General features: G+C 24.3%; 5 protein-coding genes across 5 annotated transcripts, besides 22 other annotated features; 1 reads left to right on the top strand and 4 right to left on the bottom strand.

Moving 5' to 3' along the window:
- Positions 1–33: 33 nt before the first annotated feature.
- Positions 34–2,610, bottom strand: EDI_149110 (5'-3' exoribonuclease, putative; the record flags this gene model as incomplete). Its single annotated transcript, XM_001736401.1, has 1 exon — positions 34–2,610. The coding sequence occupies one exon, from the start codon at positions 2,608–2,610 to the stop codon at positions 34–36; it is 2,577 nt and encodes an 858-aa protein (XP_001736453.1).
- An 85-nt stretch (positions 2,611–2,695) lies between these two features.
- Positions 2,696–2,731: a sequence feature (AT_rich).
- A 434-nt stretch (positions 2,732–3,165) lies between these two features.
- On the bottom strand, positions 3,166–15,600 carry EDI_149100 (midasin, putative; the record flags this gene model as incomplete). Its single annotated transcript, XM_001736400.1, has 1 exon — positions 3,166–15,600. The coding sequence occupies one exon, from the start codon at positions 15,598–15,600 to the stop codon at positions 3,166–3,168; it is 12,435 nt and encodes a 4,144-aa protein (XP_001736452.1).
- Positions 4,194–4,358: a microsatellite.
- Positions 4,908–5,036: a microsatellite.
- Positions 5,065–5,199: a microsatellite.
- Positions 5,348–5,494: a microsatellite.
- Positions 6,853–6,884: a sequence feature (AT_rich).
- Positions 7,122–7,214: a sequence feature (AT_rich).
- Positions 8,188–8,314: a microsatellite.
- Positions 8,728–8,794: a sequence feature (AT_rich).
- Positions 10,245–10,283: a sequence feature (AT_rich).
- Positions 13,315–13,456: a microsatellite.
- Positions 13,684–13,783: a sequence feature (AT_rich).
- Positions 15,394–15,452: a sequence feature (AT_rich).
- Positions 15,601–15,700: 100 nt separating the features above from the next.
- On the bottom strand, positions 15,701–16,645 carry EDI_149090 (uncharacterized protein; the record flags this gene model as incomplete). The annotated part of the gene is made up of 1 exon (XM_001736399.1): positions 15,701–16,645. One exon carries the CDS (start codon positions 16,643–16,645, stop codon positions 15,701–15,703), a length of 945 nt encoding a protein of 314 aa, XP_001736451.1.
- Positions 15,937–15,978: a microsatellite.
- Positions 16,646–16,716: 71 nt separating the features above from the next.
- Positions 16,717–16,789: a sequence feature (AT_rich).
- A 58-nt stretch (positions 16,790–16,847) lies between these two features.
- On the bottom strand, positions 16,848–18,145 carry EDI_149080 (uncharacterized protein; the record flags this gene model as incomplete). The annotated part of the gene is made up of 2 exons (XM_001736398.1): positions 16,848–17,919; positions 17,982–18,145. 2 exons carry the CDS (start codon positions 18,143–18,145, stop codon positions 16,848–16,850), a joined length of 1,236 nt encoding a protein of 411 aa, XP_001736450.1.
- Positions 17,182–17,280: a microsatellite.
- Positions 17,956–17,976: a sequence feature (AT_rich).
- An 8-nt stretch (positions 18,146–18,153) lies between the features above and the next one.
- Positions 18,154–18,246: a microsatellite.
- Positions 18,247–18,284: 38 nt separating this feature from the next.
- Positions 18,285–18,328: a sequence feature (AT_rich).
- Positions 18,329–18,422: 94 nt separating this feature from the next.
- EDI_149070 (uncharacterized protein) lies at positions 18,423–19,034 on the top strand (the record flags this gene model as incomplete). The annotated part of the gene is made up of 1 exon (XM_001736397.1): positions 18,423–19,034. The coding sequence occupies one exon, from the start codon at positions 18,423–18,425 to the stop codon at positions 19,032–19,034; it is 612 nt and encodes a 203-aa protein (XP_001736449.1).
- An 88-nt stretch (positions 19,035–19,122) lies between these two features.
- Positions 19,123–19,150: a sequence feature (AT_rich).
- An 834-nt stretch (positions 19,151–19,984) lies between these two features.
- Positions 19,985–20,913: a repeat region.
- Positions 20,914–20,916: 3 nt separating this feature from the next.
- Positions 20,917–21,590: a repeat region.
- The last annotated feature ends 6 nt before the right edge of the window (positions 21,591–21,596 follow it).

The raw sequence follows: 21,596 nt of genomic DNA, 5'->3' as shown, positions 1-21,596 counted from the left end.
AAATCAATCAAAATTAATTAGTTATTTTCTCACTTACTCATAGTCATCATAATCTCTTCGTCCTTCTTTCTTAAAACGATAGTTATGACTATGCCTAGATTTATCAAATTGACCCTGTTGTCTGTGGTTATTATAACCAAAGGAATGATGTCGTTGGTCTCTACGCCTTGGGAAAAGATGATCTTGTTTAAAGCTACGTTGTTGGTAGGATGGGTTTGAAGAGAACTTGTTCTTTCTTTTTTGTTGATAATCGTCTTTAAGCTCTCTTTTACGTTCATCGATATAACTATCACCACCATTAGATCTCCTTTTAGATTGATAAGTACTACTTTGTTTTGTATTTGAAAATCCACGAACACTAATTTCAGGAAGAGTAATAGGTTCTCCATCTAAATACCGTGTTTTAAACACATGACCTTCTTCAAATTGAGGATTAATAAATCCAGCAATAAAACATTGGTTTTGGTCCTCACTAAGTTCCATGTCATCTACTGGAATAATAAAACCAGATAATCCTTGTTGAGAATTTACAATAGGTGTTAATAATTCTTTATAATCTGATAATGGGACCTTTTTGTCTTTTTTATTTAATTTATCAATTGTAGGTTTAATCAATCCCCATATACTTGAACAAGCAGTTTTAAAGGTCTGTATAGTTGTAAAATATTTTACATTATCTTTACCAATAAATATATAAGAATCACCATATCTTCTATTCCTTCTTTTTGCATCTCCTTTTAATTTCTTTTCTATTGGTTTAACATAATGCAATAACTTTTCTTGGTCAATGAAAGTTAATACAACAATAGCTTTATAATCAACTTTTTCTCCATTAAAATCAAGCTTAAATGTATCTGGATAGAATTCACTTATTGGTGATCCTTTAGACTTCATTAAATCATGGAATTGTTCTGGTAAACAACTTTTAGATCGAGGTGGTAACACAGACATTAATTGTTCAAATGGTCTAAATGGAATACTCTTCTTATATTTAAACTCAAAATTATAATCAACATATTCTCCCATATCTTCAGCAAAAGGAGCATAAAGATATGGATAATACCAATCCCATGATTGACATCCTTTATAGTAATACCCAAGAACCCAATTCATTCCTTCAAAATAACTATGAACAATATCTCGAACTTTTTGAGTATCTTTCTTTGGATTTATCTTAAATTTTACATTATAATATCTTTGAGTATACCCTGATTCTCCCATTTTTAATAAATCTTTTTCCTCAGCTTTCTTAAATCGTTCTTTTAATCTATTTTCTCTTTGTTCAATTGATTTTATTTCAGCCTCTTGGATTTTGAGTTGTTCTTGTTGTTCTGGAGTAAGTGAATTAATACTTTCAGTACTTTTTAAAGTACTATTTTCATAGATGCTTGCTTTTCTGCTTTCTAATTGTTTCATTTGATTATCAAAATTTTTTTTAGCATTCATCTTTTCTTTTTGATACTTCTTTTCTAATATTGCTGGTTCTTCCTTACCAACTTCTCGTAAAAAGTTCTTAGCATTAGTAACATTAAGACTACCACTTTCAGTGATATATCCTCCATGTGGTAAAAATTCTCTATAAACTTTCATTAAAAGATCTACACCACCATCTCTAATATCTAATGATGGAATACGTGGTAAGAAATCATTTCCAACTAAGAAACAGAAGAAAATAAAATCATCAACACATCTTTCAAATTCAAATCCCTCTACTTTTAATGTAATTTGAAGATATCCTCGAAGAATATGACAATGAAGAAATTGAAATGGTTTTATAATAGTGTCTAATGCACCAACTTCTTTTCTATGTGGACATTTATCTGGAGGATGAATTTTATTACAAATGTAACATTGGTCTTGTTCAAAAAATACTTTTTCTCGAACAATACTGAAAAATCGTTCATGAGTGGCAAGAGATAACATAATAAGATCTGCATCTAATCCATACATACAATGATGAATATTTGGATTATAATCTGGTGATTCTTTTTGTCTTCTAATAAAATCCATAATTTTATGTTCTCCTTCTCCTGGTACTCCAGAATCACTTAAAATAACAACAAGTTTATTCCAATAACTAGATTGACTCATTCTTTCTTTTATATATTTCTTTAATGTTTTAGAAACTACCGACATAAACTCTGTTCCAGGAGTAATACAATTCGAATCGAATGGTCGTACATAAGGAATTTCAGGTAATCCATTCTTTGCTCTATTCCGATTCTCTTCTGCTTGTTTAAGTTCTGCATTTTCTGCATCTTTGGCTGACTTAAATCTACGACTTCTTTGTTGGTTCATTTTTGCTCTTGGTGCAACTCCATCAACTGCAAGATACAATAACTTTCTAGGTCTAACAATGTCAATAAGGTAATCCAAATATCTAGTCAGTAACACCATCATATCTTCTACTGACTCAGCTGCTTGTCTGTCTTGTGGGTGAAGGCATGGATGAATCAATCCATTCATATCAATATAAAAATTGTCATATTCTACCCCATTAGTGTTGGGTTCATTTAAGTCACCGTACTTCTCTTGGGAAGATGGCTGACAATCATCAATAATTTTTGGAAATCTTTGTTTTAACCATCTAAAGAATGAAGGAACTCCCATTGACCCTTTCAAGTTCAATTTTAGGTTTAACTAATTTTTCCCCTCTTTTATTTTGTGTTTTATATATCAAAGCTGTTATAACTGGAATAAAAAACATTATTTTTTTTTTGATAAAATATTTCAAGTTGTTACTTAATTAGAAAAACCTCTTAGTCAACGGATTGTGTTATAATTCACCAAATAATAAAGAATTCATCTCTTTGCGAATGCTTTGTTTCACCACTCTCTTGTTGGTGATGACACCCAGTTTTTATTGACTCAAACGAGAATAAATCAAATAACTTGTTAATGTTTAAAAAAAAAAACAAGGGTTTTTTTACAATAATTTATAAAGCTAAAGAAGATGTGTAGAGGGGAGAAGATTAAAAGAGCTTATCATTGAATGACCTTGTTTTACTTCGCAGGTTAGGCTTTTTATTTCCAAGTTATTAGAAATTGTTGGAAACTTTATGTCCATAATAATGACCACTATGCACTGTTGTAGAATGATACTTATTTGAGAGATAGTAAAAAGAATAAAAGTAAATAAAAAATTAATCAATTCAATCGTATATTTTAGTTTTGAGTTGTCATTTCAAACCATTGTCTCAATGCTTCAGCTAAAACATTAGGTAAAGTGTTTAAGTCATGAAGAATGATGTAGTGAGGGAAAGGGAAAGTGTCCATATAATGTTCTACATTAACTTTTCCATTTTCAAAGTTAACGCTCTTCATTTCAAGAATTGATTCATTAGAAGGATTATCTAAGACAATGAAAACAACAAAAGTCTTCATTGAAGAGAAATCTCTTAATATTTTAGAAATACCATTTTTATCAGAGAATCGTCCATCAGAGAGGATAAAAATAATTTGTTTTACATCCAATTCAATAGAAGGATTATATCGTTGACAAACAAGTCCACTTTCATGTAAATAGACATATAAAGATTTCATTAATTTAACCATATCAGTATTGTTTTGATTAAATTGGAATTCTTTAACAATTCTTGCTCCATCTTCCTCATTAAATGTAGTTCCAAACTTTTGAACACATTTTACATCTTCTCCAAATCTAACAACACTTAACTCTCCTACTTCTAATTTAGTTAAAGCACTAGATAATAAAGCAATTGTTTCTAATGCCATTTCTCCAGCATTATTTATAACCATTGATTGAGAATCATCTATTGCAACTAATATTTGATAATCTCTTTTTTGTGCTCTTGTTCTTCTAAGCCAAATTTTATCCTTTTTAAATCCAGAAGCAATGTATGGAATTACTTTCTTCATATTAATTTTCTTTCCAGTTCTATAATCTCCTTTCATCTGACTTGCTAATGATGGTTCTAACACAATTCTTAATTTTTCACATAATTCCATAGCAGATTGATTTGTTTTTGATTCATAAATACTCCATTGTTGTCTTTCACTTTCATCTATTTCAATTATCTTTTCTTCATTAATTTCATCAATTAGTTGTTTCTTCTCTCCTTCTTCAATAATTATCTCTTTATCATTTGTATTTTCTTTAAAATTAACATTAAAAATGTTATTTTTCTCAGTTGGTTCTTTAATAATACTTTCTCTTATATATTGTTCATTAACTTTTTCTTTTTCAACAACATCATTTATATCTTCTTCCATTATTCCATCTACTTGTTGGTTTTCTTTCATCTCTTCTTCTTTTCTTTCTTTCTTTTCAATCATATTCTTCTTTTCTCCTTCTCCAATTTTTTCTTCTTCCATCTTTTCAATATTCATTTCTTCTTTAGCTGGTGCTATTGTTTGTTGTTGAGCTGTTTCATCAACAACATACTCATCTTTTTCATCTCCACTTTTCTGCCCATCAATAACTTTTTGTTCTTCTGTCATAGTGAGATCTTCAATATGATTTTGGCTATCACCATTTCCTTTCTTTTCTTGTTGGACTTTTCTGAGTTCTTGTTGTTCTTTCTTTGAATTTCCATTAACATGTCCTTCTCCTTCTCCAACTTTTGTATTATTTTCTTCATTATTTCCACTTCCTTCTCCTTCCTTTTGTTGAGTTGAATCAATTTTAGCATTACTTTTCATTCCAGTGTTTTCTTCAACACCATAAGCATCCATTGGAGTATGTTCTGCTTCAATATCTTCAGTATTCTTCTGTTCTTCATTCATATTACCTTTTCCATTATCTTGGTTTTGGTTTATATCACCAGTAAGATCTTGTTCAAGTTCTTTTGTTTCTACCATATCTTCATTTTCTCCATCTGCCTTTTCTTCTTCAACACTTTTTGCTTCTTCATCTGATTTATTTAATGCATCAATATCAAATTGACCTCCTTGTTCTTCTTCATTTTCATTATTATTTTCTTCTTCAATTGACATATTTTCTTCACCTTCTTCATCCATTTTAAATTCATCATCATCATTGTTTTCTTCTTGGTTGTCTTCTTCAATTTGTTCTTTACCAGGAAGTGTTTGAAGTTTTTCAGTTTCTTCTACTTCTTGACCTTCTTCTTGTTGTTCTTCACCTTTCTCTTCTTTTTCATCATTGGCTTCTTCCATTGTTTGTTCTTGGTGTTCCTCTTTCTTCTTTTCTTTTTCTTCTTTGATATCTCCTTCTTCTTCACTTCCCATACCTTCTGCTTCACCTTTCATTCCTTTACCAATAGCATTTTCTTCTTCCATTGATTTCTCATTATCTTCTTTATCCCACATCTCAGCATCAACAATTTCTCTTTTGTCTTTATCAACATCACCCATTGTTTGATCTCTGTCATCATCTTCTTCTTGATCTTTATTGTTACCATCTTCATTTAGTTCTTCATCATATTCTTCTCCATCAAAATCATCTTGCATATCAAATCCTTTATCCATTTCTTGTTTTTCATCTTTATTTTGTTCTTGTTGTTTTTCTCCTTTTAATCCAGTTAATTGTTCTTGATCTTTAATTTCTTTACTAACATCATTTATTCCTTTACCTTCAGCCATACCAACTCCATCTGTAGTAAATTCTTCTCCTTTTTCTTGTTTATTATCATCTTCTTTTTCTTGTTGATTACAAAATCCATCTTTATATAATGTACCAAATGTATTAAGACACATAACAGTAAACTTTCTTATTGATTTATGGATATGAAGTGAAGTAATATAATGATCTTCAAGGACATGCTCTACGTTTGTTAATAATTCTTTCATATATTTTGTATTTGTTGTTAAACAATTCTCAATCATTTCTTTAAGATTATTATGAATATTATTTCCAGCAAGAATAAATGAATGAATAGATGGGAATGAATCATTTTCTTCTTCATTTAATTGAGAGGATGCTTTAAATAAAATTTGACAAGTAATTAAACACTCTTCAAGCATTTCATTAATTTTGTTTGAAGAACTAAATTCTTCTTCAATAGTAATATCTATTTCTTTTAATGATTTTAAAATCAATAAGATATTTTGTGAATTATTGAATCCAATATTTTTAATTTCTTGTTCAATTATAGAAATCATATTTTGTCCTTCTTTAGTCATTAATTTAATATTTTCTATCATTTTATTTGTCATAAAATGATTTCCTTCTAATAATGTTTCTTTCATTATATTTTTAAGTATATTTCTACTCTTTTGAATATTTTCTTTCATTTTATTAAATTTCTCTGTTAAACTTTCTTCAATAAGAATACTATCTTCTAATACATTTTCTATTCTACTCAAAAATACATAATTTTTAAGTAATGTTAAATGGTTAACTTTACTAAATTTTTCTTCTTCATAACTAAGAATAGATAATACTTTCTTTAAATAATTAACAAAATCTTGCATTTTTCTAATTTCATTACTTTGTTTCATACACATATCATAGAGATTATTAACATAATTTTGAGTATATTCAATTTCTTTTCCATTAAGATCATTTGAAGCATTAATTTTTACTTTATTAAATAATTGGAATTTACTAATTGTCTTAAAATGATATTCATTAATTTTTTGAATTAATGAAGTATTTCCTTCAATTTTGTATGGTTTTCTTAATACCATTTCTAATGAAATATCATTTAAATTAACTGTTTTTCTTGAATGACTTAAATGATATCCTTCTAACATCTCAATAACATCAAGTAATGCTCTTTTCTTTAAAACAAGTCCTTCTTTTCCTTTAGTTTCTTGAAGTTCTTTAATTCTTTTTATTAATTCATCTTCAAATAATTCTAACCATTTTAATCCATCTCTATCTTTAAAAGTAATATCTTCAATACATTTTCTTAATGTTTTTGAATGAAGAATTTTAATTTTATTAATATAATATTTAATTTCTTGTACTCTATCTCCATTTCCTTTATTAATTTTTTCTAATATTCCTAATGATGTAAATTCAGGTGGTTGTACTTTTTCTATTTCACTAGGATTTGATTCAAATGTTTCACTTTGTACAATTGGTTGAATACTTTCTTTTAATAAATTATCAAATTCTTTTGTAAATGCAAATAATTTTCTATTTGATTTTTCTGTTTGATCTTGAAGTTTAGCATAATTAATATCATTCCATTTTGTTAATTTAATAAAATCTTTAATTTTTTCAATAATTGGTTTAATTGAATATTCTATTTGTTCATTAATTTTTGTTTTAAATAATAAATAATATTCTTTGATTTGAATGAACATTATATTAACTTTATTCCATTGATTATTGTTATTAATTTCAAATATTTTTTGTGTTAATTTAATAAGAATTTCTAATAAATGAATTCTTTCATTAAATTGACCATAATTACATTTATAAACAAATTGATTCATTGATTCTAAAAATTGAAGTTCATATTCTTCATTTCCTTCATTAGTAATATATTCTTGAACCATTTTCCACACATTAACAAACCAACCTCTTGCATTACATTTATGTTTCTCAATAATATTATCAGCTATTTTATTCCAACTCTTTAACTGCCAACTTCTCCATTTTTGTATAATTAATGCAACATGATTCATTTCTTCTTGTAATGAAACATATTGTGCAGCAACATTTTGCCAATTTTGTAATTCTCCAAATAATACATGAAGTGTAACTAAATATTTCATTAATGGTGCAGTCTTTGGATATCCTCGTATTCTATCTACAATTGAATTAATTTTAACAAGCATTTCATTTTCTGGAAATTCTTCTAATAATTTACTAACATGATTATACAATTGATCAAGTACATTCATTAATTCAATAATTTCATGAACACATCCATCTTTATTTAAATCAATTAATTTTTCTTCTTTTGGATGAATTATTAATTCAGTTTTTGTACGTATAAAGATAGTATGAAATGGTGATGATATCCAATCAAAATCTTTTGGTAATGGAATATCTTTATTATCAAAATATTCAGCTAACATATTCTTGAAAACTTCATTTCTTTCTTCCATTGTTTCATTAAATAATTGATTACTTTCTTTTTCATTTAATATATTCTCTATAAATCCAAGAATAAATTGAATATCTTCATCTGTAATCCAATTTCTTGCTTTTTTCTTTTTTGGTTTATCATTAATAATTGGTGTAGTAGTAATAGGAATATTAAGTGATTGTTGTTGTAATAAATCTTGAATATCAGTAAAGAAATCTGGAAATTCTTCTCGATATTCTTCCTCTTCTTTATCTTCATCAATAGCTAATTCATTTGTTTTTGTTTTATATTTAAATATTTGTGCTTCTTCTTCTTCAATTTTTCTTTTTTCTTCATCTTCTGCATTTTTTAATGCAACCATTAATCTTAATAAAGGAACAGTTGTTTTGATTGCACCATTAATATCTCCTTTATAACCTTTTTCCATGTTAACAAAGAGAATTTTAAGAATACTATTATTAAATGAATTATTGTTTTGTTCTATGTGTTGTAATATAAAATCTCCAATACAAGATACTTCTTCATTAATATCATCTGAATTAACTGGGAATGCAATAACACTTTTTAATATTTTTTCAGCATTATTATTTCTTAAATATGTTAATATCTTTTTAAATAATTCAATTCTAATTCCTGTTTTTAATAAATATAATCCAAATATTATTGGAATTGTAATATCTCTAAATAATGGATATTCTTTTTGAATATGTTCAATAAAGAATTCAGTTTGTTCTTGCCACATAGTTTCATGTGATATAATTCCAATTAATGAATTAATATCATTAATATTTTCTATAGAAATAAAAAGTTCATTAATTTTATTATAATTTCCATTTGATGTAATAAATAATTTGAATTCTTGATATAATTGTTCATATGGAATATCACTATTTCTTTCTTTAATATTGATACTATATTGTTCTTTTTCCTTTTCAATATTATCTTTCATTGTTTTTAAAAACTTTTCAAATATTTCAAATCCAACACCAAATATCAATGCTCGTGTTTTAATAAGTGTTTCCATTTGAATAGAAACAATTTTAATTCTTGAATTTGCAACTTCAATGAAATATTTTGGATATTCCATTGGATCAATACATGGTATCATAAAACAATTATAAATAAAACATCCATATCTATACAAATTAATTCCTTCTTGTTTTTCATTATTTTCTTGTATAAGATGAATAGAATTGTTATAATATTCTGTTAATTTTGGACTAACCATTTGAATTGATTGTTCAAGTGATTGTTGTGAATTAGTAATAGTATTAAATATATCAACTAATGATATTTGTATCATTTTAATAAATTTATTGATAATACTATTGATATCTCCATTTGAATTAATTGAAATATTCTTAATATCTTTTAATAATGATATTTGTATTGGGATACTAAAAACATCTAATATTCCATTAGAAATAAAGTAAGCTCTTGCTCTAGGTATAACACTTTGATATAATAATGAAACTCCTTTTAATTGATTTGATTTAGGTAAGAATGGTAACGTTGGAAGAGTTTTCCATAAAGCTCCTAGAGACTCAGATAATAATGGAATTGTATAAATAGAATCATTCTTTTGTTTGTTTTGATAGGAATATACAAATGGATTATAGGTAGATTCATTATTATTTACAACATCATTAATAACACTTATATTTTTTAAGAAATTATACAATGGCGTTAAATAAGTTTCTTTTTGTTGTTCTGGAAGTTGTATTGTATTAACCTCATCTTTAAAACATGATTCAAATAATAATGCTAATGTTTTAACAGAATTATCACTATATGTCATTTGGATAGATGGAATTAATTCAGTAAATTCTGTAGTATGTTTTGGATAAAATTCTTGTGAGAAATGAGACCATAACCTACCAATTAATGATTCATCAACACAATATTGTTTAAATAATTCATTGGTCATTTCAATATATATTGGATGAATTGATCTTAATAATACACAAAGAATAATATATTTCTGAATATTAATTTCTGTACAAAATCCAATAGTTGAAAATAAGACTCTTAATATTAATAAACTAAATATTTGTTGATCAGTTAGTTCATGAATATTATCTATAGTTTTATCAATTGAATTTAAGAATTCACAATAAGATTGTTCAAGTATAAGATATTTAGAATATACATTAGCAACTTTTCTTGAAGATTTTGATATTATTGTATTACTATTTTCATTTTGTTTTTCTTTTTCTTCTAAATTCTTAAGTAATAATACAAACATCATCATTGTTTTAACCCATTTATTTGGAATTGTTGATATTAATGATTTAATTTGTAATAAAATATTTAATTTTTCATTTGGAATAATATGTTGTAAAATAGTAATAAATTGTATACTTTCCTTTTCATCAATCATTTGTATTACAGTAGAAATAATTTCAATTCCTTCAATTTTATCTTCATTTTGATAACATTTTAATACCTCAATTAAAATATCATTAAGTTCATTTGTTTCTGTAGACATTCCATCATATTTGAATTGAGTATAGATATATGGAATAATAACACTCATTTTAGAAAGTAAAACACCAATAGAAATATTCTCAATGAATTGATTCATTTGTTTTATTTGAGTATTTGCTAAAATATTATAAGTGATAATATCTTCATTATTGACTTTTTGTTTTTGTTGTTGTTCATAAATAGTTTGTTTTCTTTCTTGTTCTTTTTCATCAGAAGTAATAGTAACATAAAATATATTAAATCCTTCTTTAAGAGATTCTATTCCATAATTACCAACATATTTACCCCATCTTATAAGATGTAATAAACTTACATTTTCACATTGTTTATGAATACTAAGCATAAATCTAACAGTTTCAATAGACAAATTAAATCCAATAAGAATTCTTTCAATATCAATATCACCTAATGATGGTACAAATAATTCTAATGCTCTATTTCTCATAGCTCTTGATATTTCACCATTTATTGGATTAGATGTGAAAATTACTCTAAAATCTTTATGAGGTTTAATGATAATTGGTGTTCCATCAGAAGATACTCCTCGTTCATTTAATACTAAATATCCATTTGGTTCAAATAATGAATTTAATCTATCCAATACGGTTGGATTACAGAAATTAACATTTTCCATCATTAACCAATATCCTCTTTGCATACATTTAACTACAATTCCATCAACCCATTCAAATGATCCAATTGCTTTCTTTTGTTGTAATATTTCTATATGATTTATATTTTCTTTAAGAAATTCATCATTTATACATTGATTTAATTCTTTGATAATTTTCATTTCAACATCTTCAAATATACAATTTCTTCTTGTATTTTCCAAATCTTTTGCTTTAACACAACAAATTAACATTTGATAAATTTCTTTTGCTTTTTTATTATTACAAACCATCATAATATCTTTAATATCTTGTAAGAAACTTCTTCTATGTCTTTCAAAATCCATTTGTTCATATCCTCCAATAAGATCAATTGTATCAACACTTGTATTCATACTAAATTCTTTCATAATATGTCCAGTTAATTGTGCAATATTTCTAACAATACTTGTCTTTCCACAATGTGAATCTCCAATAAGAGATATTAACCATCCATTATTAATTCCTTTCATTATTCCTTTCATTATACTTAATTGGTTTGGTAATAAATAATTCATTTCTACTTTATTTTCTATACAATATTTTCTTTCCATTTCTACTTCTCCAATTCTAAAATTTTCTTGTGTAATAGAATAATCATTCCTTTCTTCTTGAATTAATTTATTTAATGTTCCAATACTAGAATTCCATATTTCAAATGCATAATTACGATCTTTTATTTCTCTAAATCTATTTCCAAAAATAGTATTATAAATAAATGTAAGTGTATTTAATATTCCATTATGAATTTCATTTTCTATATTTGAATTATATTCTATATATAATTTACAAAATCTTAATATATCTCTTAAATTAAATTCCCATGGACTTCCTTTTCTACCAAATAATTTCTTTTGACAAATATTTTCTTCTAACTTTTTAATAAATTGAATTAATGTATTAACAATTTGTTGTGGAATTATTGGATAAATTGTTCTAATAATATATTCCATATCATTTGTAGTCATTTTATTAACATAAACTTCAGTAAATCTATTTAAAAATGATTGAGGTAATCCTTTTCTTCCACTACCTTCTCCTAATGGATTTTGTGAAGCAAATAATCTAAATGTTGGTGGACATTTAACTTCAATATTTAATTCTGGAATAAATATTGTTGCACGATGATCTAATAAAGAATTTAATCCTTCTAATACACTTTGTGATGCTAAATTTAATTCATCTAATAATACCCAACTTCCACTTTTCATTGCTCTTAATAATAATCCATCACACCAACCAAATCCTCCTGAATTTCCTTCTAATGGTAAATCTGTTCCAAGTAAATCTGAAATATCTGTATGTTCACTTAAATTAATTCTGTATAATTGAATATTTAACATTGATGCTAACATTTCAATAATTGTTGTTTTTCCTACTCCTGGTGATCCTTCCATTAAAATTGCTTTATGTAATGTCATAGCTCTAAATAAATGAAGAATATTTGATGTTGTTGTTGGAGCATCAATACAATAATTTTTTTGTAAAGTTAATGAATTAGTTGGTGATTCTAAACTAAAATCAGATATACAAATACTATTATTTTTAATAATCATTTTTGGTATTTCTGTAATAACTTTAATACTTTCTTCATTTAAATTTTCTCCACAAAGAATTAATGCATTATTTAATGCTGTTATACAATCTTGAATAACATTTGGTATTTCATTTTTTAATGAATCAATAACAACTAAATGTGCTCCATGAATAAATTTAAGTTGTGAAGATTGAATTTTTTTACAATTATTCATAAATTCTGTCCATGCAAGACAATTTCTAACTGATACTTTTTTTCCATATTTTTGTTCTGACCAAACAAGGAAATTAACAATTCCTTTTGCATATTTTTTTTCTTCTTCTTTTTTAATTTTTTGTTCAACAATTAATAATAAATCACTTTCAGCTTCAAATGATTTAACATAAATTTCAGTAAATCTATTTCTCATTGCAGGACTAAGTTCTCTTTTACCAAAATCTCCTCCTGGATTCATTGTTCCAAAAATTCTAAAATTTTCATTTGCAATAACTTCTTCAATATCATTACTTGTTTTTTCTGCAATTGTCATCATTCTTGATGGTTCTAATACTGAATTTAATCTTTCTAAAACAGAATCTTCTGCCATATTAATTTCATCAATTAAAAACATATCTCCATTTTTCATTGCTTCAATTAATGGTCCATCATACCATTTAAATAATGTTCTATAATCTAATATTAATTTATCTATTTCTTGATTTTTTATTTTATTTAAAGAATATTTATTTAATAAAATATTTAATGATTCATCTTCTTCATTAAATAATTTTTTTAATGAATTATATAATTTAATTGTAATTTGTTCTTTATTTCTTATTGGTCTCATTCCACCAATAAAATCTGCTGTTTCTGTATGTTGATGACAATTTAAAATTTTAAGTTTTTGATTCATTATATGAGCAATAATTTGACATACAGTTGTTTTTCCACAACCAGTTTCACCAATTAATAATACAGGTTCTTTATGTTTTATACATTCAATTATTAAACAAAATAATCTTCTCATAGAAGGTGTCCAAACAATTTCTTTACAAATTTCTTTAGCAATATTAAATTCATTACAATTATAAATTGTATTAAAATTTAATTTAACTTTTAAATTTTTTTCTAAAATTTCTTGAATAATTTGTTTTTCATTTAAATTTCTCATTTTTTCAGCTAAAATAAAATATCCATCTCTTGCTAATTCTTCATAACTATTTGCATGTCTATCAGCCCATTTAAATAATTCTCTTAATGTAATAAATGAATGTTTTCCTCCAAAAAATTGTGTCATATTTCTTTGTTTTTCTAAATCTTTTAAAATATTAACAAGTTTTTTACAATATGTTGGTGGAATTAATGATCTTTTTTCAATAATTATTTCAAGTTCATTTTCAGGTATTTCATCAAAATGTAATTCTATAAATCTATTTCTAAATGCTCTTGATAAATGTTTTCTACCTCCATATGTATTTGGTGGATTTTGAGTTGCAAATAACATAAATTGTGGATGTGGTTTAATTGTTTCTTGAGTTTCTGGAATATATAATTCTCTATTAAAATCTAATAATCTATTTAATGCTTCTAATACTTCAGATGGTGCTAAATTTAATTCATCTAAAACAATCCAATATCCTTTTCTCACTGCTTCTACTAAAATACCTTCTTGAAATATTAATTTACCATCTTCTGTTGGAATATAACTTCCAAGATATTCTTGAACATCTGTTTGTTCATGATTATTAACTCTAACCATTCTATGTCCTGTTGCTTTTGCAAGATATTCAACTAAACTAGTTTTACCTGCAGATGTAGGTCCTTGAAGTAATATTGGATATCTTTTTGACATAACAATTCTTGAAATACTTTCTAATCTTTTTTTTGTTGTTTCAGTTAAAATATATTTTTCATCTATTTTTATTTCTTCATTTCCTTTTTCAATAAAATATCCTCCATAATTAATATATTCTTTATTTTTTGGTAAACTACCAGTATTATTTGTTTTATTAAATGTTTCATTAATTAATTTTTCCATTATTGGATAACTTATTCTATTTAATTGAGTTAAATATGACATATTAATTCCTTCATAAAGTGCTCTTTCAAATCCAAAAAATGGAGTTACATCTGTAATATATTGTAATGCTAAACAAAGTGTTCTTAATGAAAATAATGGTCTTTGTCCTGCTCCATCAAACAATTCATCATGTGCAAGTTGTTTTGCTTTTAAATGAAATTGAACAATTTTTTCAGTTGGAGGTTGAATACCAATTCTATTTAAATAATCATTAACTAACATTTTTAAATCATTTTTTTCAATAATTTCATTAAATTGAATTGGATGAAATCTTGATTTAATTCCTGGTGATAAATCTTTTTTTCCAACATCAGTTGGTGGATTCATATTAGCAAATAATCTAAAATTTTTATGTCTTGGAATTGGTGTTATATCTCCTATTTCAGTTAATAAAATTGATTCTCCATCAAGTAATCCTGATATTCTTTCTAATGTATCATGTGATGCTAAATTAATTTCATCAAGAAGAATCCAATATCCATTTCTTAATGCTGTAATTAAATCTCCTTCAATAAAACTAAATGCAAATCCATTTTGTTTATTATTTATTTGTTCTTTATATTTTCTTGCTTTAATATTTATTTTATTCCAATGTTCTCTAATAGATGTTTCCATTGTTTTAATTTTTTTATCTGCCATATCACATGCTTTAATAATAAGAGTTAAAAATCTATTAAAATCTTGTTTTTCATATGCATTATTTAATTGATTAATAAATTTTTCATTAGAATTTTTTGAAAATATTTTATTAAATTCTTCAATAAATTCAATTCTTAATGGATGACATAATAATTTTAATTGAACTGGTTTAAATCCTCCAACAAGATCACTTGATTCTGTTTGTTGATTTAAATTATAAACAATAAGTTTTTGATTTAATAAACTAGCTAATTCTTGAATCATAGTAGTTTTACCAGTACCTGTTTCTCCAACAAGTAATATTGGTTCATCATTATTAATACAATCAGCAATTTTTTCCATTAATATTAATGAATGTTGTGTTTTAGAAAATGGAAAATGGATTTTCTGGTGGTGGTGGAATAGGTGGTGGATTTCTATTTAATTTAATATGACCAATTGTAATTTCTTTATTATTTATTTCTATTATTGGTTTATATCCATTTATCATAAAATCAATTGATGGAATTTGAATTCTTTGTGCAACTATTTGAAGTATTTCTATTCTTTTTTGAAGTTCATTTGAAAGATAAACATTATCACATTCAAAAAGAATAATATATTTGATTTGAGTAGTAATTTGATTTAATTTAACTTCATTTGGAATTTGTTGTTCAATTCTTTTACAAAATGATAATAATTGACGTAAAGTACCAGTAATTCCATTTAATTTTATAGTTTTATGACATTCTAAAATTGTTGGTAAAATAATTTTAATTCTTTGATAAAGACAAATTAATAATTGAGTTAATTCTTCTATTTTCATTTCTGGCATTGAAATAATAGTAAAATGTGAAGAAAGTATTGAATGAAATGTATTTATTTTCATTCCTCCTTTATAAATAGTACGTGTACCTATTAATCTAAAATTAGGATGAACAATAATACTTTCTGATCTATTTGGAATAAAAAATGTTCTTGTTTTTAATAATGGTAAAATTAATGAAATAACATCTGGTGGTGCTGTATCTATATCTTCTAATAAAAACCAATATCCTTCTTTTATTGATGTTGTTAATGATCCATCTTTCCATTTAAATTCACTAAAACTATCACTTGTAATATATGATCCAATTAATGCTTTTGCATCTATATCATCTCCAAAATGAACTGAAAGCATTTTCATATGTTGTTCTTCTGCAATATATTTTAATAATGAACTTTTTCCACATCCTGCTTCTCCTTCTAATAATATAGAATTAGAATCTTTAAGTAATCTTTCTATGATTAATTTAGTATTATGAAATGGAGTTATAACAAATGTTTTCATATAAAAATTAATGTTATTTAGTCCTTTTTTTTCTTTATTATCCTCATTTTCATTTATTTCTTTTAAAACCCTAAAAATTTTATTTCTTTCTTTTTAATTTAAAACAAAAATAATTTATATAACAATAATTTATTTTATTAAAAACCAATAGAAGAAAGAAAGAGAATTGGATTCATTTCTATCAATACACATAATGACTAAATTAATATTGTGGTTGATATCTTATGTTTGTTTGTTGTTGTGGTATTTGATTTATTCCAGGATATGTTGGAAATTGTTGAATATCAGCTAATTCTGGTGGAAGATTTAATGCTAATGATAAAAATGGTAAACGTGCAGGTTTTGCTAAAGTATCAGTCATACTTAATAAATTTTTAATATTTGAACCAAAAGTAATAATCCATTGACGATCTAAAGAAAGAAGTTCTTGTGTTTGTAATGAAATTTCAATAGATGCTAATACTTGTTCATTATTTTCTATAAGTTCTTTAATTTGCTCTTCTATTTCATTTGAATTAATTAATGGTTGTTGAATATTTTTTTCTATTTCTTTTGTTTTTCTTTTTCTTGATGATTGTTTTTTTGTTTTATCATCTTTTTCTAGTTTTGATATTTTAGGTTTCTTTTTATTTTCTAATTTATCTTCAAGAATTTGTTGTTGTAAAGGTATTGTAATTGGAATATTTAATTGTGTTTGTTGTTGTTGAGATAATGTATTATTTATTGAATTAATTTGAGAATATTGTTGATAATGAATTGGTTGTGTTTGTTGTTTTGTTTGTATAAATGTTTGGATTTGATTTCCAATTTCTTGCATTATTGGTTGATTTCCTGGAGTAACTTGACCAATTTGATTTGAACGTTGTAATTGATTTGAAGTATTAATACTTTTTATTTGTATTTGTTGTTGAATTACTTGATTAGATGATGGTAATGGATGAGTTGGTGTTTGTTGAATTATAGGAATAGTATTTTGAATTTGTTGAGGAAGAGTTGTTTTTCCTTCTTGTTTAATTTGAGATTGAAGAGGACGAATTGAATGAATTGTTTGAATTTGGGGATTAATTTTAGGAATTTGTTCTCTATGTTCTGTATATTTTTGATATGTAGAAATTGTAAATGGTTGATATGAACACTGAACACAAAACTCTTCCCAATTTTGTTTTTTACCACCTGCAACCCATTTAATTCTATTTAAAATTTGTTGTGATGATTTATTTGGAAATAATGATTGTAATTTATACAACATATCAGTATTTTCTAAGAAATTGGTTCTACCATTTCATTAATCTATTTCATTGTTGTTGATGTTATTTTTTTTTTTAATAAAACAAACGTTTTCATTTGTTGATCTAATAATTGATTTTCTTCTTCATTCCATTGTGGAATAGTCCCAACAGATCTCTCATTTTTAATTGGAATTTTAGGTTGAGGTTGTGTAGATGTTTCAGTATTATCACTTTTGAAATTTGAATTCATAGTAACACTAGGAAAGCTCATTAAAATGGTTATAGTTCATTTTATTCTCTTTTTGTTATAATATTATATTTTATTAATTTTTTTACTATAATTATTAATTTCCTTTTTTTTTTATTAATTTTTAGAGACATTATTAATCTTTCATTACCATTTTAATGAGAATATAATATTATTAAAATACGTAATTACATTATTTATATATTTGACTTATAAAAGATAATGAAAAAAAAACCTCAAAAAGAGAAATTGTGTTTAAAGAAGAATGAACTTAGAAAATACAGAAAAATAATACATTAATATGGCTACTCGAAGTGTTGTTATGTATCATTTTGAAATTTCTAAGAAAGTAAATAAAAGAATTCAATTTTATGGAAAATCAATAACTGCAAGTGAAGTAATTGGTGAAATTCTTAAACAACGTAAAGACTCATTTGATAGAGATGAATTGCATATTTTTGATGTACAAACAGGACATGAGTATGTAGGAAGTGATCCAATAACTAAAAATACTTATTTATGTGTCAAACGACTTCCTCGTTCAGCTCGACAAATGGTAATGAAAAAAATTCGTAAAATTGATTCGTCTATTAAACCTACTAAACCACTTCCCATAACATTAGAACAACCAATTGTTTTAACTGAGGAACAAATTGCTAAGAAAAAAGCAGAAGAAGAAAAGAAAAAAATTGGAAATGAGAAGAACTCATTACTCTGTGAATGTGGTAATTTACTTAAAGGTGCTGTTATTTGTTTAAATTGTGGTGATACAATTTGTGAAAAATGTCTTGAAAAAGGTGTTTGTCCTTCTTGTAATGAAGAAGTAAATGAAGACAACACCTCTCCTAAACAAGAGGTGAGAGATTGTGTTGAAGAATTCATAAAGAAATATCCTGATTTTGTAGAGAATTGATTGTTTATTTGTTTGGTCTTTCTAATTAGTGCTTCTCTAATTTTCTTCAATTTAACTATCTTTTTTTTTGTTATTCAAATTGTTTTTCTTTTTTATTTAAAAATAATATAATTTAACACCTTTTCTTATTCCTTCAAATTACTGTTGCTTTTATTATGAGTCTAATAGTTATTGTATTAACATAGATTAAATAATGATAGTTATGTATTTATTTGTATTCATAACAACGAAGTATAGAAAAAGAGTAGAATTTACTTTTTTATTAAAATCCTTTTTTATGTTTCTTTCAGGTAATTTGAAAATTTTTATTAGAAACTCATTTTAATTAAGAGAGTGAATGGTGTAATAATGAGAAAGGTTTATTTAGTTTAATAACTTAGTTTTTGAATAAAAATATAGTATAATAAAATAAGTTTAGAATAAGTTAGAAATATTATTATTGTTAAAGAGTTGAATTGGTTTCAATCATTATCACGTTTTATCTTTTTATTTTATTCGAGAGTAATGTCAATCTAATTATTTTTAATCAATTAAGATTAATAAGAATAGAGTTTATCATTACTTATTGAAAATATTCTATTTATTAAATTACAAGATAAATAATAGATTATAATAGTAGTTAGCATGAATGAGTATTTCAAAATAACTATTTCAATGATGTAGATATATTTTATTTTGTTACTGATTATTATTACAGATATTTAAAATAACATTCTAATATATTGTTATATCTAATGGCTCTAATTTAGATTTATTCAATGACTATTAATTATTGTTCTATTTAAATTTAATTGTAAACTCATTCAATTATAATAATTATCAATTGATTAATGTAATAAAGTCTTGTTAATATTATTAGTTCATTATACAATACATTATTTCTCTATTTTATAATTAATTTCTGATGTATTTATATTTCATTTATCATCACTATTTTATCTTTACAACCATTTTATCAATTCAGAATATACAACAAATTTTGTTGCCATGGCTATTGAGTAATGTCACAGAGTCTTGTAAAGAAAATCAAACAACAAACAGGTATTCATGTTCAAAGAAAAGAATGAATGAAATAACAATAAAATGAATAATAATGATAAAAGAAATAACAAGAAAATAGTAAATAGAAAAAGAAGAATACAAATAAAAACAAATAAGAAACAATGTAAATATAATGATAATAAACATTATACAAATAACAAATCTAAATTATTAATAACAAATGAAATTCAAAAGAAAATTAAAAGAATAAGAATTGAAAATGAGAAATGAGAATAATCAGAAATACTTAAAAAATAAGAAGATTAAGAAAAATGTATAATATTCTCCAAGAAGTATATTCAATAATAAACAATAAAATAATAAAGAAAAACAAAGAAGAAAATAAATAGAAAACAAAATAAATGAAGAAGATATTAAAACAAATGAAAAATGAATCAAAAACAAAAAACAAAGAAATGAAATAAAATTACAATAATAATAAATAAAAATAACATAAATAAAAACACAAGATAAAGAAGAATATAACAAATAAGAAATTAACATTCTTCAAAATAAAATCAAAGAAATAGAATAAGTCATTAAATAATTTCAAACAAAAAAGATGGAACAAGAATGAATCATTTCAAATGAAATAATTCAAAAAAAAACACGAGGTACAATTAGAAAAGAGATTGAAGAAGAAATAGAAAAGATGAAAACACAAATAAACAATATCCAAACTATATATAACGAAATAAGAAAAGAAAACTCTAAATTAAAATAATAACATAATTCATTTCAATGAAAAATAAATGAAATATAAAATAGAAATAATACAAATATGAAATAAAGATGAAACAATCATCATTTTCCAAGTAAATTATGAGAAGTTAAATAATTATGAGTGTTGAAGAAGAACATAAGAGCTAAATAAAAACAAATCTCTGTATATCAAAAAAGTTGAATTGAAAAGTATGAGATTGCAGAAAAAACAAAAGAAGAATTAGACCATACACAAAGAGAAAATAAAGAACAAAAACAAATAATATCAAAACAACAAGAAAATATCGAAATTTTTTTATTTCAGAAATTGAGAAGAAGAAGACAATGACATTAATGATAAATACGCAACAAATACTGAGAGCATCATCATCTGGGATAATACAAATGATCAAAACCACCATTATGAAAAAAAATACAATATTAGAAATAAAAGAACAAAACACTGAATATCAAAAAAACAAGAAATGATAATCAATCAAGAAGAAAATAAAACAAACAAATAGAAATTTAATTGATGTGTTGCAATGTTTTGCAATTAATTTGTTAAATAAGAAAATAAATAAGAAAATAAGAAATGAAGAAATATAAAATATAATAAAAATAATAAATATTAATATAAATAATGTAAAGAATACATTAATAATATTAAAATATCATTTAAAATAAAATAAACAACTAAAATATATATTAAAATGAAAATGAACTCAATCAATAGAAAATAGAATGCAATTTAATAATAAAAAACATTAATATGAAAAACAACAATATTGATATTGATAATGAATATCTTAATATTAT

The sequence above is a fragment of the Entamoeba dispar genome, genomic scaffold (assembly GCF_000209125.1).
Source record: "Entamoeba dispar SAW760 scf_1105229459835 genomic scaffold, whole genome shotgun sequence".
Classification (NCBI taxonomy): domain Eukaryota; phylum Evosea; order Mastigamoebida; family Endamoebidae; genus Entamoeba; species Entamoeba dispar.
Note: the sequence above shows the minus strand (reverse complement) of the source record. Positions and strands in the feature narration are given on the sequence as shown.